Source organism: Festucalex cinctus, chromosome 14 (assembly GCF_051991245.1).
Source record: "Festucalex cinctus isolate MCC-2025b chromosome 14, RoL_Fcin_1.0, whole genome shotgun sequence".
NCBI lineage: Eukaryota > Metazoa > Chordata > Actinopteri > Syngnathiformes > Syngnathidae > Festucalex > Festucalex cinctus.
Window position 1 is genome coordinate 19,535,166 of NC_135424.1, and position 27,335 is coordinate 19,562,500.

Consider the following 27,335-nt stretch of genomic DNA (forward strand, 5'->3'; position numbering starts at 1 on the left):
TGTTCTGAACTTTGAATGATGTTTTAAAGGGCTATAAATGTCTTATCCTGTTTTGTTTGCTTGTTCCTGTGTGGAATTTTTCTCTGTACCGCAGTTTCCCTGGTGTGTGTTGGTGGGCAGAGGTTCCCGCATCGCACCTGCTGGTGATCATCATCATCATCAGCAGGGTATTTAGATGCAGGAGGAAGGCGCCGAGAAGTTGTTGAATTGCTAGTTGCTGGTGCCTACCTGTTGGAAATGTGACCTCATAGTCACATTTGTCTGCCGTTTACTGTAGTACTTTGTTTTTCTACTTAATTTCTCTACGTTGTGTCGTGTTGCTATTTTTCTTCCCAGTTTTTCTAGCTATTTTGGCTTCCATTCACCTTCCTTTTTTTTGGTATGAACACTTATTGTGTTGTCAGGTCAACCTTATTTGTCCCGTTGCTTTTTGCTTTGTCGTTTGTTTCATATTTATGTAGCCTACACCTCTTGTTAAATAATCTCTGAAAACCTGCCCAAGTTAGCTTGTTGGGTCCATCCACTTCTGTGTCTATCGCAGTCTTGACAATAAAGTGTAGTTCCTGCAGTAAAATATGAAATGTCATGAAGTGACACAATCTTTTTGCCCAAAAAGTGACTGTCTTTTGTCAAATATATATTAATTTTAAAAATACATTGTGTCATTATAAAATAAATGATTGATTGGAAAAATAAAACGGAGTCCCAAAAAACTAAACTAAAATTATACTAGACGTTCAAATTAGTGCAGCAAAATTAAAGCGATCTCATTGATAAATCACAAAAAATTACTGCGTTAATCATGTATTACCGTAGATTAATCACACTATTACTTTTGACTGCAGATGATCTATAGCTTGACAGTGGATGGTTATGTTAAAGGCAGCGTATGTTTTTGAGCAATGAACATAACTACATGCATTAAACTAAAGCATTTTCCCTCTGACATATATAAAATATTGGGATTATTATTATTATTATTATTATTATTATTATTATTATTATTTATTTGTATTTTTTGTTGTTGCCATTTTTAAATTATCCAAGTAATTTACTGATTAGAAAAAGAGGAGGATGAGAGTGTGCAGTGGAGCCAAAATTTTTAAGATGTCCTCATGACAGTAAATGTGGAAAGAATTAACACATAACATGTGCTCTTCAAATATGGCGGGCAAAAAATGTTAAGAAGCCTTTTTATTAAGTGTCTAATCATGATTAATCAAAATTCTAAGATGTGGTTAAGATAAAAAAAAAAAAACGTTTGGCAGCTCTAGTTCAAATAACACAATGTTTGTTTTAGTAAAAACAACTTTTTAAACCAACAATTATTACACATCATTTTAAAATCTAACAGTAGCTAGCTTATTTCTTCCACACCAACAAATACAAGGGTTTGAAACATCGGACAAAAGGCCAAATCATATTTGCAATACATCATTTTGAGCTGCATTAAAAACACGTTTGACTTAATAATATTGTGTAATGTTCTGAAATGAAGGTAAATTGGAGGACATGAAGACTCATTTAAAAGCTGGAAGGCACTATATATGCTGCACCTGCATTTTGTTTCTTTTTTTATCCAAAATACAAAGACAAAATGCCTTCATATAACTTTGGGGATACTTATTGACTGCTGAAAATAAATCTAAACACCAGTCCCTTTATTCCTCCAAAGGTTAAACCTGTTTTGTTTAGTTCTTTTTCACTATAAGAAATCCAATACATCTTAAACGAGTTAAAACTGACTGAAATACTATAATAACTGGAAAGGTTTCATATTTTAAAGAGATCATTCGGATTTTGTAACATGAATCTCAATTTCATCCTCACCGCCAGTGTGTGCGATCAGCACTGACTTACCCCTGACAGCGTACTGTGACAAGGGTTCTGGTCCGGTGTTGGACGAGGGGAAAATAGTCCAGCAAGCTGGCTGGGGTCTCGGAAATAAAGCGTTTTTCTTCTAAAAACAATTTGTGTTCAAAAGAGTGATACATTTGCATCACAATACTCTTTTTCTGAAAAAAAGTCAGGTGCCATTACCGCCAGCCACTACTTTGCTGTTCGTTCGGATCCCTGTGCTTCGCCCTGTAGAGTGTAGACAGCTAGTTGACGCACTGCAGCCAGCTAGCTGATCCTTCCGCCTTCGAAAAGACAAAACTTCTAGGATCAGCTAGCTCGCTGCAGTGCGTCAATTAGCCGTCTACACTCTACAGGGCGATGCGCAGTGATACGAACGAACAGAAAAGTAGTGGCTGGCGGTAATGGCGTCTGCCTTTTTTCAGAAAAAGAGTGTTGTGATGTATTGTGATTGTGATGTATCACTCTTTTGAAGACAAATTGTTTTTAGAAGAAAAATGCTTTATTTCCGAGACCCCAGCCAGCTTGCTGGACTATTTTCCCCTCGTCCAACACCGGACTAGAACCCGTGCCACAGTACGCTGTCAGGGGTAAGTCAGTGCTGATCGCACACACTGGAGGTGAGGATGAAATTGAGATTCATGTAAAAAAATCCGAACGATTCCTTTAAGCAAATAATATCGAGATAGAAACCCTGCCAGAGAGACAAATTGCTTCAAATGCTAAACTGTAATATTGTTGAGAACTGAGAGCCACTAATTCTTGTTCTAATGACCAGTCCTCAGTGTTTGAAATGTACCACACTGTACAAACCAAGTCACGGCAGCTGCAATGCAATGAAAAGCGTATCGTAGACGTGCTAATGAGTGCTCTCCAAGTTTATTAGCTTAGTTTTGTCTCGTAGACACGAGAATTTCTGTCATGCACGCTTGTAAGCCTGGAATCTTGAGCTCCATATAAAACTGGCTAATTGACAGAGAGAATGAGCTGGAACATATGGTTTGATTTTAACAGTGTGGGTGGTGTTTTTCTAAGCTCTACTGACAAGCCCTTCCTCCTTCCGTTTCTTCTAATTAGACCTGACCTTCACCTCACTGACCGTGCATTCACGCAAGGTGGGTCTGTTGTGCTGCACGCGCACGTGTACAAAGAGACAGCACTTTGATGAATTTGTATGCATTCCTAGAATGTGTGCAATAGACAAATGACAGGTGTTACTAATTTAACACAAACTGTATGTTGTTTTTCCTTGTTTTTCCATCCCACAATACTCAGAGTTCTTCACAATGTCCCTCAAGATCTCAGTAATAATGTGGACATTTGTAGCTGCTATAAAATCTTGGGTAAAACACAGAAGTCCTTCTGATTCATTGTTCCTTTAGCAGGGTATTTTTTTTAATCAGGGTATCTTCCTGTTGCCACATTTATGACTTTTAAGGCCATTTAGATTTTTTTTTTTTACATTCCCTAAACCATTATCCATTTATTGTAATTGAAAATGCAAAGACCCATATCGTGTAACATATCAGCAACATTTTGTGAAAAACAAGTGTGGGTTTTCACAGCCAATTTGTGTACAATTATTCATTAATTTGGTTCCCATCCACCCATTTTCACTCGAATTTTCAAGAAATGTGAAAATAAAAGTGAATGGAAACACTAGAAATTCAAAAAAAGGGCCCAGAATTCGAAAAAAAATAATGTTTTTACACTTAGAAGGGATGGATTTTGAAGCATATCGAAAAAAGGAAAATGTGAATTTTGGCTATGGAAACACTCCCGGTGTCGGTACCAGATGTGATCGGGCTGCCAGATTGTATCGGGGTCGCCTGCAGATAACATCATGCTACAGGATTGTCTGGAAATTGTCCGTTTACAATTGTTCAAAATAACAAAATTTATGGACTAAAACTGTAGAAACATAAATAAACGTAAAAATATAAAAGCATGATACTTTAAGAGTGAAAAAACATATATATGTATATATATATTGAAGCGTCTTTGTGCTTGCCGGTGACGTCAGTACAGCAGCGCTAAAGAAGTTAGCCTCGGTTTGGTTTCCTTTTTAGCTGTTCACAAATCAATCACAATAACAAAAAAACAGTCTTAATGATAATAGGAACACATTAACAATCTAAACTGACAATATCTGTCACATCTGAGACAATTATTTAGTGTATTTATCATTTATTCAATCTATTTTATTATTTATTTAATATATTTTGCGTTTATATTCTTAGGTTTATTTACGTTTTTACAATTTCAGTCAGTACATTTTGCTATTTAAATTACATCTAATATTTTCTTTCCAATGTTTGATGTCAACTGGATCATTTCAAGCCAATTCCATCGCGGCACATGTTTGTTAGACGACCCCGATACGATCTGGCAGCCCGATCACATCTGGAACCGACACCGAAACCGATTCTGCGAATAACCGCTGGATAGGCCGGATACACGTCGCATGTTTTGACCGGATATTACGTCACACGTACGTTTATAGTCTCATAGCAATGTCAGACGATAAAGCAAGGTATGTTTGAGGAGGGCGACAAAACTAAAGTATTTTTGGAATTAATTAAAGAAGCGAATATTAATGCAATTTTAGTTGGAAAACATCAAAGAAAGACTACGGTTTATCAAGAATTACAAAAGCAAACTCATATGACATCATTGCATGGAGCAGTCGCTTCCTAGTCTTCTTTTTCTGTTTAAGTGACTGGTGGATCACATCTCTATGGTGTATACCGCCACCTACAGCAGCGGAGTCCTATCTCAATATTCGCAAAAGAAGAACAGATGGAAACGGGCTTAAGTCGCATGCCCGTTTGGTGAATTTTCAGTAAATTCGCTTAAAGCGTTCGAAACAATTGGATGGAAACCTGACTACTGTTGTTTATTTTAACTCATTCACTGCCTTTGACAAGTATACTTGTCAATTGTATTTTTTAGAGCGGTGCTAAATGGGGGCGAATCTGAGCATGCTCCACTGTAAATATCAAACTTGGAAACAACTTTACTGATGCCCAACCACCGGTAGATGACATCATTGCCCCATTTTATAGGAAATAAACACAGTTTCAGAGTCCATGGGAGAAATGGCTGTATTTTGGCAAACCTACATTTTTCTGCTGTCAATTATAAAAGAACGGGACGGGACAAAAAGTAGGGAGTCTATTCTGTTATTTGGTAGATTCGGTTTATATATAATTATTGAATGTAATATCACGTGAGTATTGGAAATGTAAAAATTTTCTATAATGACTGGCAGTGAATGAGTTTTAACAATGGATTTAATTAGGTGTCATTTTAAAGAATAATTTAGGCATTCATTTTGGAAAATCTAAATGCAGGCATTTTAAGGCGCTGCAGTAACATTGTTAAGGAGAATAGTGTGTGTTCTGTCAATGTCAACTGGTGAATGAAAGAGGAAAAAAGGGGTAAAATACCTACTGTTGCCACGTAACTGCGTCAATAACTGATCCAGCGTCTTTCATGAATCTGAAAACAAGAACACAAAAAAACAATTAAGCACAACTGATTTGGATGGACCTAATTAAAATGGCTCATGCTGATTCACACCATGGAAACGTTTCTGTGCAAGTGCAATAAAGTCCCCCAAACCAAAAAGTGTGAGAACATTTAATAAGGGCATTTGCAATTTAGGCTCCTTTATAACATTCAATTGCTTCCAGGAGCTTTAACATGTCTACCAAAGGAAACACATAGCAGAGTGGCTTTTTTTATTTTTATTTTTTTATTTTGTTATTTAAAGTTTAATGCACACATCAGTTGTAATATCAAGCAGTGTTATTATTGGTACAGTCATTAGTTAATAAATTAAAACGAGGAAATGTTTAATGCAGTGTGTATACAATTATTTTAATGTCATTTTAAATGGTCTGTTACTATGGGACTGAATTTGCATCATGGCAAAAAAATAGAAAGAGGAAATGCAAATTTCAAAAAGGTGATACCACATATTTGTTCCTAATAATATCTGAGAGGACCTTCTATAAAAAGCTAAAATATATTTACTGTATACCAAATTTAATAAATTGGGATTTAAAAAAAAAAAAAACAAAACAAAAAAAAACCTTGAGCCTTTCAGTGTAAGTATTTACAGTCGCCTTATACCTGACACTAATGGTTCCATATTTGGGGCGTAGCAGCTTGTCAGAAATGCTTGAATGTGTATTTCTAAACATCAGAGACACACAACTTTCGCCGCGCTGGGCTTGTTTAGTCTGTCCAGTTGGGCTATTTGGATAGTTAGCAGCTCACAGTCTAAATCAATGTTAAGCTTTCCAACACCAGAACAGTCCTCGTAAGAGTGTCAAACACATCAGAATCACCTTGTCGTTAAACCTGACCTGAAACTTTCCTCGCTCTCGTACTCCTACGCTTCTCACCTTTATCTTCCACATCCTTCCAATTCCCAACCGCTCAACCCGTCGCTCAAATACACAGCTTTTTATTTGCGAGTAAATTTCATCTGTCAGCAACAAACAGCTGCTGCCCTTAATGTCCGCGCTGATCTAAGTCGCTCGAGCGAAGGGAGGCTTGCTTCAAATTGGTCTCTTCCAAATACCTGTCAAAATGTGGGTGGCTGCAGAGAAGAGACAGATTCCGGCGGAGATATTTGCAGACGTTAAACTCTTCCTGTGTTTATCTGCACGCATGATTTTATTACAGCTTTACCGTGCCGTTTGATTTTATGGGCTCGATTGTGGTTCCAATTGTTTATTTAACAATGCGAGTTCAAGCCTGGCGACACACGGGGCAATCTTTCCACTGCACTTATTTGGTCGTTAGAACGCTCTCATAAATGACCGGTCACAGCTGGGACATCTTTCCACGAACACTGTTGACCGTAATAGCCCAGCTCATTTGCTTTTGACGTTATTTGTATTGGAATCCCAGAACTATGGGCACAACATTTTGTCTTAGTATGCTCAGTCATAAAACCTTAGACATGTTTAAAAATGTCTTTTTTTATTGTCTAATCCTGGAGAATTCATTTCAGGGTAGGTTTGGCAAACATTTTACATGTCAATGCTTTCAATGGATTTGGAAAGAAAAAAGTTTGCTAATATAAATAGATTTGAAAGGCGAATCAGAAATTTTACATTACACTTGACACAACAATATGTTGTCATTCAAGTGTATTGGAAACAGCAGACCTTCAACAATAGACACCATACCACAATTCACATCCAGGGTAAACAGTGCAAAATGGGTGGATTTAATAATATTATCATTGTTAATTATAAAAAAAAAATGTTTTCTTTTTCTCATGAAACCAATAACATTCTGGGTCTCAATAGGTTATATTATAAATAATTAATTAAATAGTTATAATATTTGCAATCGTACAAAAGTTTTAATATTTTTTGTGGTGTTTAAAAATCTGTCTACAGTTTGGTAAACATGACATTCTTATGTACAGACTCGGAAAACAACAAAGCCTATCAATATAATTAAGTCTGAAAGGAGGCTATCAAATTAAATGTCAGTAGTCTAGTTTGCCTTTCTGTTTTTCCTGATGTCTCTTGAGTAAAAAAGTACACTAAAGAATACCGACCACATTACAGCAATTTGAATTATTAACCAATCATTGTCAGCTCTAACTTCAACTGGCGGAGAGACACGCTGGTGAGAAGTTGTGCCGACACGCTGTAAATCAGGTGACACCTCGTTTAGGCTGACGTGATATAACTGAGGCTGAGACGCTCAAACGGGCCATGCGGAAATCCATAAACACTGAATGCGTGTGCATGTGCATCAAGACAAGTGACGCATCGGCGTAACTGACCCGTCCAGGAGTAGAATGGCGTTCCTCCGGGGTCTTCCCGCATTAGGACCATAAAGGTGAGCTCGGTTATAGTAGCGTACCGACTGCAGCAGGGTCCGCAGCTGGCTGTAGTCCTGAGCCAGCTGGGTGCTGTTGACCGCGCGGCCCACCATGCTGCGGTAGGCATTGGGTTCTAAGGGGAAAAGGCACATGGTTAGCGCAAGACTAGTAATATAACGATGACGTGATATTGTATATATGTAATATTGTGATTTGAGATATTAAAACTGCCACAATATCGTCATTGTCATGTCATAATATTAAACGCAGCACATCTGTTAAAAAAAAAAGTCAGGTTGATTTCCATTTGTGCAATTCTAGTACCCTCTGGTGGCTAGTGTTTTACTGAAGTTTAATTTTCACAAGGCATGTTTTGACCCTTCTAAATTTAAAATCCACGCCAATGGTCAAATGAAGGAGAACGTAATAGTCTTGTAAACCGAGTCAATATGCGGAGGAATTCAATGTGTTCGTGCAGTAGCACGTAAGTGCCTCAATATTAAGTGTTATTATTGTAGGTTGTTTATATGCATTGCTGTTATGTTCAATATTGTGCAGTTTTTTTAGTATGAGTTTTTTTTTTTTTTTTTTTAATGCAATATTGGTACCTTCGTATCGTGATAATATCGCATCTTGATGTTTGGATATCGTTATATTCCTACACACGACTGCACAATATTGTTTAGAGTTAGAGCAATATGTTTTTTTCAGGGCCGATACAAATTATTAGTAGTCAGGGACGCAGGTAATCAATATTTGGAGCCGATATTAATTTTCTAAAAAAGGGGAAAAAAATGGCATTAAAATTTAAAAAAAAAATACAAACTCCAGATCTTAAATTTTTCGAATGTTTAAGAATATGTTTATTGAACAACGTTTAAGCTGCGTTAAATCATAGAGTTTAAAAAAAAACTAATGTCAATAGACATCTTTGCTTTAAAAATCTAACAGAAGTTCAGGAATCTCCAAGGGGCAGAAGCATGTTTTCAAAAGTTAAATTTAAAAGTAAACAGCTCCCTATTTTGTACAGTAAATAAAGTCTTCCAAAATTTCAAAAACATCTGAAGAGACTGTGTTAACATTTTTCTTATCCTAGTTTTCCAAACAAAAAACGTAAATAATTTGTTCCCTGAAATGAACCCTTTTTAAATGGATCTATTATGGAGCATATGATACTTCAAAATGGCCGATGCCGATATTCATCAAAATGCTGAATATTGTTCTTGCGTTGTTGAAAAAGAGGACAATGAGCAATTCATCGTAAGTGGACAGATGAACTCCGTGTCATGAGAACACAAACTGGTTTGACCCAAAAGCGAGGAGACTTTACATGTTGTTTAAACTTTGATTAAACACACCTCTAAAGAGCGTTATTATCTGTCTACATATATATCTGTTGTTTACGAGTTTCAGTCCTGACTGTTTTACGAGCAACAGCCTTTGCAATTCACCCTCCATAAATGTTCACTCCATCTGCACAGTCTGCCTAATCTATTTTAAACAGCTTCTTTCACCATGGTCTTCACTCCAACATTTGACATGGTCAAATCAACGGATTCTGCACGGTCTTCAGTCCACGGCTGAGGAAAACATAAAAGGTCCTAGCAGCAGCTTTATAGCAGATGAGAATAAAGTAGAAGGAAAAATGTGCCTTAAATGTTGCACAAATGTTCAACATGGACCTGTCAGAATGCAGGAGGTCAGAATAACAAGGCTGTGTTTTGATTTTTCCTTTTTTTGTGACATGAAGTTGGCCCGCGAAACAAAAAAATGAAGACTATCAGCTGGAAGTCACTCACTGCAGAAAATGAGTGAAAATATAAGTGGCGTAGCCGCCAGTTGGTTAGCAGCCATGTTTTACTGTAAGTGTGTGTTATGTTTTAACTTTTTACATTACATTTCATGTTATGTTTGAAGACAGGTTTGGGCGTGCTGCAGTTCCGCTCATTATTTGAGGAGCACAGATGAGGACTAGCAGGTTTTCCACATTCCTCGTGTGAACTTACAATTAACCCCTGAAATAGTAGACTAACATGATAAAAAAATCCTTTCAATAATTTTTTAAAAGAAAGACTGAAAATCACACAGATGACTGAATGGAGAAAAAAAAACATACTTGTAAAGGAATTAGTGCTGTCAAATTTAGTGTTAACTCATTGATTAATCACAAAAAAAAAAAAACACATTAATCATGGATTAACGCAGATTAATCACTATTAATTTTGACTGCAGCTTAATTTGACAGCGGATGGTTACTTTAATGGTAGCACGGGTTGTGTTTGAGCAATAAACTTAACTTTGCATTAAGGTAAAGCATTTAATAAATGTTATATGGCATTCAGAGGATTTGTTCATGTCAAAATATTGGGGTATATTTTTCCATTTTAAATTATGCAAGTAATTGGGTATATGCCACGGAAGAGGCGGGACGTGATTTTGCACAACAGTTTATTTCCGGTCCGGGTTGCGAACGCGCAACCCAGGGGCACAAGGTCAGAAGCACAAGTATTTTTGACGCAGCCCACACGTCGCAACCCTAACCGGAAATAAACTGTTGTGCAAAAAACAGTCCCGCCTCTTCCCTGGCATATACCGCATTATCTGATTAGAAAAAGGGGAGGATGAGAATGTGCAGTAGATCAAAAAAAGTGAAAGACATCTTCATTAAATGAAAAAATTAACACTTAGCAGAGTCCTCTTCAAATTCGGCGGGCAAAAAATGTTGATAAAAAGCCTTTTTAGTGATGAATCGTGATTAATCGAAATTCTAAGATGTGATTAATCTGATTTAAAAAAAAACATGTACAAAAAGGGATGCTAAAAAAGGCTGCAAGAAATCAAAACACAAAATAATTAAATTTAATTAAAAAAAAAAAATATATATATATATATATATACTAAATACAGCATTCTTTCCAACATAATATACTGCTCATAAGCACACTTGAAAAACTTAGATGAAACAATGTCCATACTGGTCACATACTGGAAAAGTGACCCTGCTAGCTGATTTAATGCAGTTCATTACAATTTTTTATGCATCATAGTCCACTTTCACGTCAACACATATTTTGACGGACCAACAAAGCCGTGATACAGTGAGACCGAGATGCCCCAATAACCGTTTGGTGGGGACCCATCCGAGGCAAGCATGTCGCCACAACTGCTGTTCACAGGCTGTGAGGATCAATTTCAAAGACTGTATATAGTTGTCAATGCCTTATTCAGTTTTTATTTTGACGCTGGTCCTCAGAAGCAAACGCTGTGGAGGCTGACTTAACTTCGACTGGAAGCTTGCCTCACTGCAGTCACCCTGACTGAACTGCTTGATGTTTAGTACGCACTGACACTGTGGAATCTGGCGTGCACATTAGTATTTTCAGTACACATGTGCACAAACAGCATTTATTGGTCCCAAAATGGATGAATTTGCAAAGGGTTATTTTCAGAAGTAGGATTTGACCATGCAACGCAGGAAGACCTGAGACATCCTGACTTTGAAATGTGTGAAAAACAAGTCAGTCATATTCCCTAAGTAAAGTACTAACCGTTGCCCAACTCCCAGGAGAGGTTGTATTTCTTGCCAGCGCTGTACTTGAGGAGGGTGAGCGTGGAAGAGGTGTTCCAGGAGTTGTCAGGGTTTCTGTGCAACGCGTTGAGGCCCAGGATCAGGTGCAGACCAGCACAGTCGGCAAAGTTGTACAATTTGTCAAAAGATCTGGCTGGGAGAAACCCACAAAGCAGTTGTAACTTTGATTCTTCCTACACATAACGTATTTTTTGCACATTTAGTACTTTACTGTAATTTAACACAGTTGAATGAATTCCAAAGTACGAGTCAGATGTATCAGACACGTGTTGTGGTGCGCAGTCTTTCTGCATGCAAATTTGTTGACATAAAAATCAAACTTCTTTCCCAATGGTGATGCCACAAGTGTTTTTACCCACTGTTGCGTCTCGCTGGCAAGTATATGCTGACAGTGCAAAATGAGCTTGCTCCTTGTGCGATACAGGGCTGTTACATACTCTTGTTTTGAAATGTGATCTGCTTGAGTTATTACAATAATACAAATATTACCTTGACTTATGACCCACTCTCTTGGCTAGTCTGTTTCTGATTACATGTTGCCTTCGACAGAGGGTTCCACACCATCTGAACTTGCCAAATTGTGGAATGAAGACAAAAGCAGTGCACATTGGGCTGCCTAGCAGGGAGCTTTTCCAGGCTGCTGGTGGTTGTGGGAAAATCACGAATATTCACTTCCAGTCTTCAAATGTGCATGTTGTATAACTCAATAAGCACAAATAGAATCTAGAAATACACGTCCAAGATTAAATAGAATTTGATCGCCTCTGATTTTCAAATTTCAAAACTATTTTTCCCTACAGGAAAAACAAACGACATTTTAACTGCCAAACAGTGTAAAAACAAGTTAGGATCACGGATGCAGAAAAGCCAAAGAAAACCGAAAACATACGCCTCCTGTAATGCTGAAGTATCTATCCATCTTTCTATTATGTTTCTAGTATCATTCTCTTTTTTTTTTTTCTACAAAGAATGTTGCAGACTAATCTTGATGCTATTCAAAATCATTTCTGTACATACAGTATAGCATCTTTTTATATTCATGTCAAGTTCATGTCATTCTGCTCAGTCTCACTACCTGGTGGCTGGCGCAATAAATACAGTATATATTATATAATCGAGATTTGGTTTTATTCTTATGTGCTACTACAGCTGTAAAAAACAGTATTTCGCCAGTGTGAGACGATTAAACTCTTATTAATTTTTTTCTTTTAACATAACAAAGCCAAGTGTCCACATTACTGTTTTATTGGTAATAAATGCAAATTCACAAATTAAATAGCCAAAAAAAAAGGTCAGATGTGAAGCCAACAAAGCATGCTTTTTTAAGTTATTATAGACAATAGTGAAGGCAACAACAAACAAACAAACAAACAAACAAACAAACAAGCAGCAACTGAATGTAGCGTAGTAAAGGCCCGGCAGAGCTTTTCCAGACTGCAGGCAACGATTGACTTTAACATTTTCAACATTTTCATCTAAAAAATCAAAAATGTATTTGTTTCACAAATACTATTGTAGCCCTGAAAATGTGAGTAGCCTACTGATACAATTGCTGTATTTACTTAATGGTTAGTTAGTGTCATATTTTGATTTAACCACTTAACAGAGCTACTATAATTTCTCTAGCATAATACAGACTCATGAGTTTCTCCAAAATCACCCTTCTAAGCTGACTTTCCTTGCTTCTTTTGTACTACAATTTGCTGGTTTCCATGCTCACAGCAGTAGAATCTGGCTCAAAATGTACTTTATAAAAAGCAAATAGTACCAGTTTGATGGCTGTAAACAAAGCTTTGATCCAGACTTGTATATTTATTTACTATATTCAAGTCATTCAATTTACAGGAAGGATTTAGTGGATGTGCTAACAATTTAAGTGTATAGATTTATAATGGCCCCGTCAGGGAAGCGTGTAGTAAGTAATGCACATTAAAAAAAAAAAAAAAAAAAAAAAAAAAAAAAAAAAAATCACAACTCACATCTGTTACTTGCTGGTTAGCTGCTATGCAAGCGCCACAAAATATGAGCGCACTTGCACCAGGACATTCTCGTCCTTGTACGCTGTGGCGACCACCAAGAAAAGAAAGTGCAGTGTGAAAAGAACTTCAATCCTAGAAAATCATCAAAACTAATTGTCAAAAATAATTCCTGGATTTATGTCCAAGTGTTCATACTTCATACTGGACTTCTTTAAGAATGTGGAGAGTTGACACAGATTGATGAGAAAATGAGACTAACTTGATTCCCTGGGAACAAGCTACCTTTTTTAATGGCCGTTAATCCTTGGTTAGCCTGTTGGAGAACGTTTGCTATAGTTTCTGTTTGAAACAACAGCTACTAGCCTGAAGACAAGGGATAGTATTACTGGCCAGTAAAGTGGAGTTCTCATTTGTCGCCTGCCAAGAGCAGGGCATCATTTGCTCTCTTGCGAAGAAAAACAATGCTGGAGCACTCCACCCTCACTTGGGGCCAACATGAAAGTGCTCACAAGCACACACTTGAGAACCCTCGAGCTACAAATGTGTGATCTTGGTCAGACAAGACTAAGTTTGTGCACATGTGCAAGGCCCACACTCCATAAGTACATCTGCGTATGCGAGTTCATAAGCTGATATTTGACTCATTGATATATGCTAATGTCTAAGTGGATCATTCCTTGAGGAGGGAGCGATACGAATGATGAAGTGCTCCACAAACACAGACACAAGCACTTAATCCGGCTCACATTAAACTGCCATTTCTTATGCCGCGAGTAACAAATGAGACTCAATTACATTCAATAACGTCATTAATCATTAGCTTCCTTTGAAATCAGTCTCCAAACTTTTACTGCACATTCCGGTCACACAATAAAAGGCCTGTCGGAGAGCACGTGATGTTCTCACTTGGTAGCAAAGCTTTCCAATAATCGGTGAAGGCCTGGAGAAAGCAGGACAAACACTGAAAGCTGCATGCGTGTGCGTGTGTGCCTGTGTGTGGTGGAGAGTGGGGTCTGGATCATGTCATGCTGTCTATCTGATAGAAGGGCCAGTCGTGTGAAGCAGAGAATCCAGCTACAGCAGTCAATGTTATGCCTCATTTCGACAACTCTGCAAATGTGCTCAAACGCAGACACTCACACACAAACACTGCCATTGTCATAAACAATAAATTATTCAATGCCACCCACATGAACCATCATCACTCCCTTAAAAATGTGTCAAAGAAAGAAAGAAGTTGGGAAAAGGGCCTTCATATGTATTCAAATTGAACTTGGCCCTTAAAATGGCAGCAATGCGAGTACAAACAGATAAAGTAGACGAGGAGAGCTGTGGCCTGCTTTAAAAGTCCAATCAGAAGAAGGATACTCCAAAAACGTGCAGGCGGGGGACCCAGACATGAAGACAAACTCCTTTTGAGCCTACTTTTTCCTGTAAGTATCTCTGAATGGGTGCAATAAGACATTTCAAATTGTTTGTAAACAATGAGCACCAGGTACAGTACTTCTGGGTGGCGGAATGTGGGTGATTACCACTGACCTGAACTTGAACGATGACAAAAACTTGTGTTTAAGCTTCCGCCACCAGGCCACATCTACATCTGTTTAAAAAAAAAAAAAAAAAAAAAAAAAAAGAAGCTTTGGTTGTCCTTTGTATTTATCTTTGTTATTCCTCTATGCTCTGTTATGAAGTACTCACTCTCTTTTTACATGTATTTCTTTTTTATTTAAAAAACAAAACAAAACAAAAAAACATCTGTCATGTATTGCATTCACTAGAAAAAACAACAAAATGTGTTTTTCTGACTAATGTTTGGGGGGAGCTTTGTTTGTCTTGTTTTTCTGAATATTTTTGTTCTGTTTTACTGCATGCTTTTTTCTATCATAAGAAAATAGTAAAAAAAAATAAATCAGATATTCAGAAAAACAGGAGGAAAAATTAGTGAAAAAAACAGAAAAAAAATATCAGAAAAACAGGGGAGAAATTATTAAAAAATAAAAACAGAAAAACAGAAAATATATATATATTTTTTTTTTTAACCTCTTAAGTCCAAGTGACTTGTTGCAGACTCACTAATGGTGGACACTTTCCCACATGCAATACGCTTCGGTAGAAACTTAAGGGTTAGCTTACTAAAATCCTGCCGATCAATTAACATTTTCATTTACTTAACTGAGCCAGTAAGTGATATAGTTGAAGGTATATTGGAGGTATGCAGGAAAGTGTCTGCCACTAGTGAGTCTGCAAAAAGTCACTTAGAGTTCACAGGTAAGTAAAATAAAAATAAATAAATAAAATAAAAAAATAAAAAATTATTCTGAAAAACAGAGAACAGATTTTCTTTTTTAATTATTTTTATAATAATTCCCCCCCCCCCCCCCCCCCCCGTTTTTTTAAAAATATTTTTTGTCTGTTTTTCTGAGTAATTTTTCCTCCTGTTATTCTGAATATTCCCCCCACTCCTCCATTTTTCGGAATATTTTTTAATGACGGAAAAAATATTCAGACAAAACAGAAAACTTAAAAAAAATAATAACAAATATATATATATATATATATATATATATATATATATATATATATATATATATATATATCCCAAAAAAACAAAACTCCACATAAAAAAAAAAGAAAAAAGAAAAACAGTTTTTTGTTTGTTTGTTTGTTTTTTGTTTTTTTCCAAGTGAATGCAATACGTGTCCATTGTCAGTGTGGCAAAATTAGTGTTTAAATATTAATTGTTCATGAAAAATAATGAAATTATCACATTAATTATAGACAAAATAGCTTCTTACTGTTGGAAATGACTCAAGTATCCTTCTGTGACTTAAAGGGGATTACTTCAAAACCTGTCATTTGTGGTTTGGATTCGAAATACTATCTTTTGTGACACCAGTCCCGAATTTTTCTGGCACATCTCATAGAAGGGTTTGATTACCAGTGATGCCATCGACGCTCGCTTGGCCTTTTGCCACTCCGAAGTACTGTAAGTGTGAAGTCATGGTGAAATGTCAGTCATAACAAACACCCAATAATTAAAGACAGTTCATTCATTCATCATCAGCAGCAGCAGGAGCAGAAGCAGAAAAAGCGTACAACAAACCAGCCAACCCCTGACGAAAATACAGGAAATCTATGAATACAATGTGACGGTTCATCTACTATGGCCAACTCCACACTAATATACTGTTGCAGCTGTTGCATCAAAAGCTATTAGATGCAGTCTATCACATGATATTAACTTGACACTGCGTGTTCAAAGTAGCACAGAGGGCAAAATGTGCTTCCAATATAGTTCCATATGACTCCACAAGCATATTGCTAACAGCATGGAGTCTTCCTTCACACAGCAAGGCTTCATTCAAGTCAAACCAGTCAGGTCAAACCACCTCTGTATATTAAAAGAATTCAAGATATGAGATAAGCACATGTTTTTCATTTTTCTAACAGGGGTCTAGTATGAGTGTGTGTTTTGATGAAAGAGAATCAGAGTGAAATAACCTTGATTTGTAAATTTGCAGAGACTTGACTTGAGTTTGTACCTCATCCGTGTGCCCAGCGTGAGACGATGCAGGACGTATGACCTAGACAATGTGGTATGTTAACATACTCTGCCCTTGACATTTAAATCAAACACAGAGACTTGGAAAACATAAAACGAGCTGCCTTTTAGTGATTAGGACTCAAGTGGGATGAGAAACACTTGCTGCTGGAGCAGGTTGACGGTAGTTTCGTGTAAGCCTTTAGATACTAACCAGAGTGTATGTTTTTTTGTTTTTGTTTTTTTTTAAATATATATACATATATATATATATATATATATACATATATATATATATATATATATATATATATATATATATATATATATATACACACACACACATATATACACACACACACATATATACACACACACCCACACACCTATACACACACACACATATACATATATATATATATATATATATATATATATATATATATATATATGAAGGACAACAAATAATTTGTTGATACTGCACTTTGTTGCTTGTTTGCTTTCAAACAATATGAAACATTCAAAAATAATTTGATATATCACTCTATGTAGGCAGTGTGATTTATGCCAAAAACCGCTCTGCAACATAAAGTACTGTATAGTGTTGTAGTGAAGGAATAAATTCATTAAGTATTAAATGAGTATTAATGCCACACAAAATAAAACGAATTATATACTAGTTAAGAGAGCTCAGTGAAAGTGTTGTTAGCAACACAGTTTAAAATACTACAAACACATTTAAAATCATTTAATATGTTGAGAAACAGAAAATGTCGGAACTACAACCACAAACAACAATACCGAATTATTATTAGACATGAAAAAAAAAACAACAACAACAACAACAACAACAACAACAAAAAAGCTAACTAGCTGAACCGGGAACTGGGAACCTGGATTCTGCGATGGAGGGGGCGGGTTACAATGTTTATTTATTTATAAATGATGGCCCGACTGATTAATCCACCATCCGATTATAGAATTTAAAAAAATAATAATACTAATCGGCCGTAATTTTTGACGATTAAACACAGATATTCTTACTTTCTCAAATGTTTCCTTTGTTGAAGCTGTTAGCAACACTAGTGAGTGATGTTGTCTGCCTTGATACCAAGAGCACAGTATTTATTTCACCACTGCTCGACACGCTTAGAGAATTTTAGTGGAAAATTTCTTGGCAGATACGTCAGGTGCGATTGTTGTGTGAGAGACACTAACGGCTGTGCTGCTTTTCCAATAAGTAGGGCTGTAAAAGTCAGACCTGATGTTTTATGTAGATATTATGCCATCATCTTCTAAAAGGGCAGCTTTCACCTTTTATCCTGTTAGGCATCTTGTCACACATCTCTGGTAATGGCATAATTGGGCACTGATTGCACTCAAATTGCAGGGAAATGTCAGTCCTATGGACAGGGAGTCAAGCAAAAAGCAGAGTTGCCCAAGGTGTGTCTGCTCCTGAACCATCAAAGAGCTTGGACGTAAATAAACCTGGCAGCACTTTTTATGAGACACCTGCTTGAGAATGCAGTTAAACTGATTCAATACCCATCCGAGAGTGGAATATCTTATTGAACTTCCTTACAAATGCCACAAAATTAACCATGTTCAAATATCGGAACAATAGCAAGAAAAACGTCTGTTTGGCGGACATCTGCTACATTCTGGACTCCGAAATGTAAGGTTTGATCCCAGCAGGCTGTGTGACTGATGAGGGTGATGAGGACCAGATCACAAACAGGACAGCAAGGCAAACACATGCCTCACCAGATTCTCCTTTTTTCTAAAGCAACAATTATCATAAGCACCACCATCACAACCTGCTCTAAAAAGTCCACGTCGTTATTTCTACAGTTAACATTTGTAGTCGGTAGCTCCTTTAACACTACCAGTAAAAAAGTTCCGTGCATCTTTTCCGTTGCAACAAAATTCCCGCAAAATGGGGAATCATCAATTGAAAGTAATACGCCTACTTTTCTAATTTCGGGAAGCCATATCACTGTGTGAAAGCACATACAGTTGCGACAATAACTAGCCTTTGAGAAGAAAGAAGAAGAAGAAGGAGAAGAAGAAGGAGGAGGCAAAGAAGAATGAGAAGAATGAGGAGGAGAAGAAGAAGAAGAAGAAGAAGAAGAAGGAGCAGGAGGAGGAGGCAAAGAAGGAGAAAGAGAAGAATGAGAAGGAGCAGGAGGCGAACAAGAAGAATGAGAAGAAGAAGAAGAAGAAGAAGAAGAAGAAGAAGAAGAAGAAGAAGAAGGAGAAGGAGCAGAAGGAGAGGGTGCGGGTGGAGGAGGCGAAGAAGGAGAATGAGAATAAGGAGAATGAGAAGAATGAAGGAGAAGAACTTCTTCTCATTCTTCTCATTCATGAGAAGAAGAAGGATCTTCTATTGCAAATTTTCAGTGTCTCTAAATGCGGATAATGAGTAGGGTCTATAGTAATCAGTGTTCTGAATGTTTAAAAAAATAATAATAATAAAATTAACTGCACATTTAATTAAGATGTTTGGTCATCACCAACTAGCAGGAACAACCTGAAATTACAAGGTGGATGGTCCACAATGGATGAAAAACATTTTGAATGTAGTGACTGGATGTGAAACCATTATTCATACAATCCAAAATCAAGCTGAAGCCATCTTTAAAAATAAGTGTAAAAATGCTTTCATCCGCTGACTATTTGACATTTTCATTAAATGGCTGTTGCGTACGAATACACTACAATATAAACAGTCAGTTAGTTCTTCGAGTTTGAAAAATTACATATTAAGTGGTACTCAATCATTTTGCACTCATAGAAACAGACTGGGCAAAACAGTAAATCTTGTCAAACATCAGGCAGGTGCTGGAATAACACAACGGGGGGCACCTGCTTCAACCGGGCCTCTCATAACTCTTCGCTCCCAAGTCCCAGTTCTCCAGCAAGTCATAATGACAAAACTGGGACTTTGCCCAGCACTTTGAAGGATGTTCTCACCAGATGTTCTTTAGGAAAGATTGGGACTTTTTCCAACCATACACCTTAACAAAGAAAAGTCTGCTTCTAATGAGTTTTCTGACTTTCAAATGTCTAAATATGCATTATAATAAAGGTCCTCAGTTTGTTATACACCCTATGAGTGTTGAAATCTTTATCATTTAATTTACTGAGAATATCCACTGTGCAATGGACTAAGCATTGGGTCACTGCTAAGATGGAGTCAAGCTTCAGTCATACCTTTTCCTATTGGTTGGTTCACATAAAGACGTCAACACAAAGCAGACATACTTTGAGATGATTTTTCTAAATGTATGACAATGCAGCCCATATCTGCTTCCAGGACCACCGCAGCTTGTTTCACGGAGACACAGGGCTGCTGCCAGAGAATCTCTCATTTTGTCCCAACTTGGAGATTTCACACAAATGCCATGGTAAAGAATGAAATTAATCTAACTTCTCACCTATTAAAAATGAGCTTTTATAAGATTCAAGCTCCCCACTCTTGACATACAATCGACCACACACACGTAGATGCTAACGAGAATCATTTTAAATTCATTTCAAAAGGAACATGCTGTGCCATGCATGAATAATAGAACAAACTGTTCTGTGCTATTCTTGAATACCAGAACAAATTGTATAACAACTAATAGTTACAATAATCAGGAAGAAGACAAGAGTTGACTTTTGCATGGCAACATAATCAACTGCAGCATCACTTTAGAGCGAAGTTGGCTGAGTTGATGTGTTCTCTTTTTGGTAGCCCGTTGTATTTGGACTTAAAACAACTATCATTTACTGTTGCAGATCCAGACAGGTAATGTTGCAAGCGGGGCATTCTGGCTGCACCAGACCCAATGTTTGTCTACTTTGCCAGGGGAGGGGACAAAGCCAAGTGAAGTTAGTCAAACATCTGCTCTTGGTTTGAGGTGTCAGCTCGAGCCGCACGCAGCGAAAGGATTGGCTTGCATCCTTCACTTTCTTGGGCCACTGCAAGCAGGCTTGTAAGCTCACTTCGGGAATGCACGTCTTGAGAATATACCGCTGAAAATTTTATTCTCCTTTTCCATTTTTTTGTTCACTCCTCTGACCGAGGCGAATTTCATTACACTCTCAAGAAGGTATAAATTGAAAGGTGTTTCATCTTTTGTTCCTTCTGAACCTGATCAACATATGAGGACCTCGTCACTTTATAGTTGTATGATGTCTCTTTCTTAGACATCTTGAATACCAAAACAGAGATGCAACACAACAAATAAACATTGGCGAAGGTCAGAGAAAACAATTTGGTAACACATCTGACAAGAAACTTGCATAAATCTTCTCAGAACTTAACTGGTGATTCATACAAAAACAGTCTGTTGTTGATCTTGGTTACCCGAAAAGCCAAGATTAAATTCAAATCTATCCAACTATTTGCTGATTTCTTGACATTTCAAATACAACTCTGACAGAAATATAATCTTATAGTCAATGCTGGCGGCACGGTGAACGAGTGGTTAGAACGTCCGCCTCCCAGTTCTGAGGACTCGGGTTCAAGTCCAGGCTCCAGCCTTCCTGGGTGGAGTTTGCATGTTCTCCCCGTGCCCGCGTGGGTTTTCTCTGGGTACTCCGGTCTCCTCCCACATTCCAAAGACATGCACGGCAGGTTAATTGGGCGCTCCGAATTGTCCCTCGGTGTACTTGTGAGTGTGGATGCGTGTTCATCTCTGTGTGCCCTGTGATTGGCTGGCGACCAGTTCAGAGTGTACCCCAAAAACTAAAATTCAAAAAACAATATTGTTAACAAAATAAAATAAAAATGCTTTTTAAAAAATGAAAACTAACTGAAACTACATTTTATGTTCACAAAACTATAATAATAGTGAATATGTCCTTCGTTTTAGTCTTTAGTAGTGTTATTAATTTAATGCATGAACCTTTGGGGATGATTTTATTTGTGATTTATATATATTTATTTCGAAATTAACCGGAATAAGGACGTTTATAAAGTGTGTCATTTAGTGACGTCATTTAGCAGCAACCTGCTAGGTAAAATGTTACTTTTTTCATTTTACCCTGGTGTTTATTAAATATTGCACACAAGTAATACATTAAAAAATGCAAACTAATACAACTAACTAAAACTAAGCATTTTTTAAATAACAAAAACTAATAAAAAGTAACAGAACCAACCAGTAAACTAATTAAAACGAACAAAATTTAAAAACACACAACTCGAAATAAAAAAAAAAATAATAATAATAAAATGTAAATTCCAAAACTATAATATCCCTGGTCTAGAGGATGTTGGGGATGTTGTCTTGTTCTCTCAAGGACTGCAAGCGCGAACAGCTCGGTTGGTTTCTTTGCTCGCTGTGGCATGCAGTGCATTCAGATGGTACCAGCCACAGATCTGAAGAGAAGACGAGCTACGTCAACACACCATAGTAGCCCAGCTGAATACCAGAATTGCCATTGATCCCCAAAAAGCCATATCGGTTGGGCTGTAGTTTTAGGGTGGGAAATTGAAAGAGTTGACATTCCATGTCTGCCTGGCAAATATAGTTCTTTTCATAACACTGTCTTTTTTTCAACTGCCTTGCTGTTTTCTCCATTTTGATTTCTCCCCTTTCTTCTCTCTCTATTTTTTTTTTCTCGGTTTGGGAATGGAAAGCTGGCTGTGAATCTCTTACTCAGCAGGACACCACAGAGTGATAGATGGCCTCTGAGAAGGTCGAACAATCCAACCAGCCATATGGTCCGAGTGAAGACAAGACGATTAAAGAGGAGAATACACTCGTGGCCTGACAAGAAACAAGCCAAACTCTTGTGCAAGCAACATTTTCTGGAGTTTACTGAAATATATGGACTTTGATTTGGCAGGATCCAAATTCCTAATTCCAAATGTGATTAAAAAAAAACAAAAAAAAAACAACAACAACAGCAAAGCCTCCTGAATAAATTTAATCAGGAACGGATTATCAGCAATTAAACCAGTAGTTTTGCATTTTTGGCAGAAAGACTATAGTTTTTTGATCATGTTAGTAGCGATACAAAATTATTCCCTTTTGACTTCTTGCAAAACCACATCAATCATGTACTCTGTGAACACATTGCTTGACTCCTCAAGAATAATATGTCCGTGTGTGTGTGGGGGGAAAAAAGTCAGAAAGACAAGGTATCAGACAGACAGCTCAGACACAGGGATATTCAATATCTCACCTAAAGATGGCTATGACTTTACATAGGCCCTTCAAGTCTGACAAAAAACACATGCACACATTTCATAAATTAAGGGTACCAGGCAAGTTCAATAACAACGAAAATGTGTGCATCACTGATAATGAAGGAGTCATATTTACCATCACAATACGGCAAGAACTCCATCTGGACTCACACACAAACATCAAGTACCAAGATTGTTGCAAGAAAAATGTCTAACCCGTCACTGAAAACCGTCTCGATATAGTCGAGCATTAAGCAATCTGCCACAAAATGTGCTCTCATGAAGACAAATGTGCTGTACGAGTGTCAGGACAAACAATCTTTCAAACATCCCATGCATCATGCCATTAAAATGGCATTTATTTGCAGGTGTCTGGGCACTTGTCTCAGAGCATATTGCAAACACATGGCATTACATATTGTTTCCCTCTGCGATTTAAACACTGTAGGTATTCTTTCGAACAAGAAACAATCCATCACATGTGGAACAGTGCGGGCCATGTGGACAGCGTAAACAAAACATGAAGTAATCAGCATCTTGACATGCTCAACTTACATTTAATACAATGGATCCCGAAAGATCGAAGACAATCTCGAGAAGGTTGTCTACCTCCAATTGGTTCAGGAACACACACACACAAAACTAAACTCTCGTAGGAAATAGTGTTAATTTCATCAACACACATTTTTTACCGTACTAAAACTAGACTAGACTAAAACCCGCAATAATAAACAATAACTGGGACTAAATCAGTATGCATTTTCGTCGACTAATGTAGACAAGCCGAAAATGTACTTCACTTAATATGAACGGGACTATAATTTATGGCCAATTTAATTTATGAACAAAAACGAGACGAAAATTATATGATTTTGTAAAATCTTGTCTATGCCAAAGTCACGTGACACACAGTGACACGCCCCCTTTCAAATCTGCAGCTAGTGAGTGCATCATGCACAAACACATGGGACAGACAGGAGGTGGATTCACGGTGAAAGGTTAAAAATAATAATAATAAATTATTGTTATATTGTAACATTAACCCAACGGCTATAACATTCCAACAATAATATTAATCAGACCGCTAACTAATGCCCCTTTTTGATATACTGTAATTGTGTGTGAAGTTGTTTTCATCAAAAAGATGAGATATTTTTGTGAAATAGTTTTAGATCCGTAATGTCCAACATAATCTGTTTACAAAACAATAAATAATATAATAAATAAAATAAAATAAATAAATACATACATACATACATACATAAAATATAGAGGTTATATGTTTTTTTTTGTCCTGACTAAAACTAGACAAATAAAATTATGTTTTCTTGGACTAAAATAGACTAAATGAAAATGGGATGAAGTTACAAACTACGCTAAAAACTAACATGCATGACTAAAACTGACAGCAAATTTTAAAATGGCAGATAAAATTAACACTAGTAGGAAAAAAGTAAAGGCACCGCCGTCAAACTCATCAGAAAACACCATACAAGAACGTTATGGTTAATTTCTGACATGAAAAGGCAGACAAGCTAAACGAACATGATTATATTGGATATCAAATTGGAGGTTGCATTATAGTGGGTAAAAGACACACTTGACTATTTCGTAGACATTCTCTCTTTGTATATAGCTGCTCAAATGTAATAACAATGGATGTTAACAAACCCTCAAATCACTGGTTATGGTGTTAATGTGAGAAACTTCCAAACCTGCTTTTAGGAGTGTGTTGGATGAGTTCCGAAACAGCTGGAATACCAGAAAACAGACGCCCAATCGCATTTACAGTCACAATTAATGTGCCCACACTAATGTAACATATTTTTATGATGTAGGTGCAAATCTGAAAAGGTGAACAGATGTACAGGATCCCAAAATTATGACGACAACAGATGGTGTGGACTGAGAATGCGTGCCCACTCGTACAAGAAAATGTGGGTTGTGTTCATTATATAAAAACAAAAAATTACAACATAATGGATTGTCCATGTGACTGAAGAAAATTGCCAGTTCATAGTGAAGACAATATGTTCAAGCCCTTCACAGATGTTCACTCAATTCCCCTGACCTTTTGTCTTTAAGTGAATGCTTTTCCTGTTTGTTTTAATAACCTTTTGTCTTCTTTTAAACTGTTAGTGTCAACTTCAATCATATCTGTCACTGGAGGACCAGAGCACGTAAAATATTAAGCATTGTTTGTAATCATAAGGAAGGGTAAGTAAAATTGGAGTGGAAAAGCCATCCGTAAGCATGTCTGGTTTAGTTGACAAAAATCGAAAAAGGTGGTCAAGTAAGTGCTCTGTGTGCCATTACATTTCTTACATACCACACAAACTGAATGCATCACAAACTGGTCTTAATTAAAATCGGTCTCACTTACAAAACTCATACAGATGCTGAGCCCCACGCGTTCAGTAAAGCTTAATGGTCATTCTTGTCATGTTCCTCTCGAGGCTTCTATGTTTGTTGGCTGCACTTTTGCGTCAGTTCAAACAGCAAGACTCGGGTATTGCTGTCTCATGTCGTCTGTACAATGTTTACGTAAACCTAACGACTGATTAAAGGCTGTAAACATTCGCGTCACATGATACCATCGATGTGAGATCAGACTGAGAATGAGAGAAAAAGGAAAGGAGCTTAAAGCTCACTAACATCTGCCAGCATGTAAAGCCAAAAACTGACTCATCCAACAAAATATTGCTGTTTTATTTAAGGCCTACCAGCGCATATAGCCATAAAATTTACACTTGTTGGGCCTGTCATAAATTCGGTACACAAAAGTTTGCAATGAGTATCCTGCTCAGAGAGGTTGACTTGCCTATGATTTCTCTTGTCTTTGGTCTACAGCATACAAAGCCTGCGCAGCAATTATCCGGGAATGTCCATTTTAGAATCAGAGCTTGTAGACTTTTCTTTTCTAGCTATTTTTAGCAGTTTCAAATGACTTTTGCATAGCTTTTTACATTTTTTTATTTTAGTCAATCCAAATGAAAATTACTGATTTGCTTAAAGCAAAAAACAAAAAAACTAAAATAAAAACCTTCATTTGAGACAATGTACCGGTGCCTATAACCCACAGTTATACATTAACTCATTCACTCGCAGCTTATTTCACTGAAGCAACCCCCTTCGCTCCCGGCTGTTATGCTGGATGTTGACTGATTTTGCAAGGTCCACAGAATATTGTGTTCTATTGCTATAAAAACATGGAACCTACCAAAAGAAAGCAGGAATCTCTTCTTTCATCAGGGAAAAAAAAAAAAGTATTTTTGTATCTGGTTCCGTTTTGTAGCAATTGGCAATATAATATAGCTAATTTTCATCATTATTCACAAACCTGTTGAAAACGCTGGCAAAAAGAGCTTGTTGCAACATGGCCCTGGCTGATCTCTTATACTCTGACAGTTTTTTGTAATAACTACCACTGATTTAAGCCCCCTCTTCCTGTTAGAAGTTGTATCAAAACCTTCTGTATGCTCCAGCATAAAAAACATTTTGATATATATATATATATATATATATATATATAAGTACTTTTTTGGAGTGCAAGACAAAATATTAAAAAACGTTTTGGGTTTGACTGCGTTAAATGAACCTAACCTCTCTCCATCACAGAGACCAAGAGAAACGGAGAACAAAAAAAGTGCTACAATACCCTGATTTCCTAGATTAAAGTATCCATGTTGTATCAACATATCATCTCCCATGCACCACATCCAAATCTCCGTTGGAAGCTGACTAGCTGGATATATTGCCCGGGAAAAACTAGCATCTTTGGATGACTTCTACAAGTTCATCACTTACAATAACCACAAAACTTCAGTTTTCAGAACTTTCATTTTATGTTCGATGCATCCACATTTGTCTGCCTTCCGCTGAAATTGCAGTTGAGGCAAGTCAGCTGGTTGTTTCTCTTACAACAAGTGATCCTTTACTTCTTACAAAATAACTTGCCAGTCTGGTTTTGTAGCAGATGTTACCAAGTGGCAATAATTGCCAAGAGGGGCTTTGATGTGGACAATGCCACCCAACTTACATTTTTGTCAGCATATGAACTTGCACTGTTTGTTTAAACTAATTATTCTGTCATGTAATAGTAACATGTACACAAACGAAAGGAGCCTCACTCTCGATGCTCTCGTGTCAGTGACCAGGCTGGTCTTGTGACGTCTCTGCTGGTGGTCAAATTTCATGACTCATCTCAATCAGACTAGAGACCACATGCACACTTTTACAGAATCTTCAAGTCTGATTTCTTGTCTGCAGATAGTAATTTACCAGACAATTGCTCCCAGACGCATATCAATGTCTTCTTGTTTAACACATTC

The 27,335-nt window shown here is 37.0% G+C and overlaps 1 protein-coding gene across 1 annotated transcript in view; it reads right to left on the bottom strand.

Moving 5' to 3' along the window:
* Positions 1-27,335, bottom strand: part of hpse2 (heparanase 2) — a 61,357-nt gene that overhangs the window by 12,560 nt on the left and 21,462 nt on the right. Inside the window, exons 4-6 of the mRNA XM_077495272.1 lie at positions 11,260-11,433; positions 7,673-7,844; positions 5,311-5,358 (exon numbers count right to left, since the gene is read on the bottom strand). Coding sequence (XP_077351398.1) covers positions 5,311-5,358; positions 7,673-7,844; positions 11,260-11,433 — 394 coding nt within the window. The remainder of the gene's footprint in view (positions 1-5,310; positions 5,359-7,672; positions 7,845-11,259; positions 11,434-27,335) is intronic.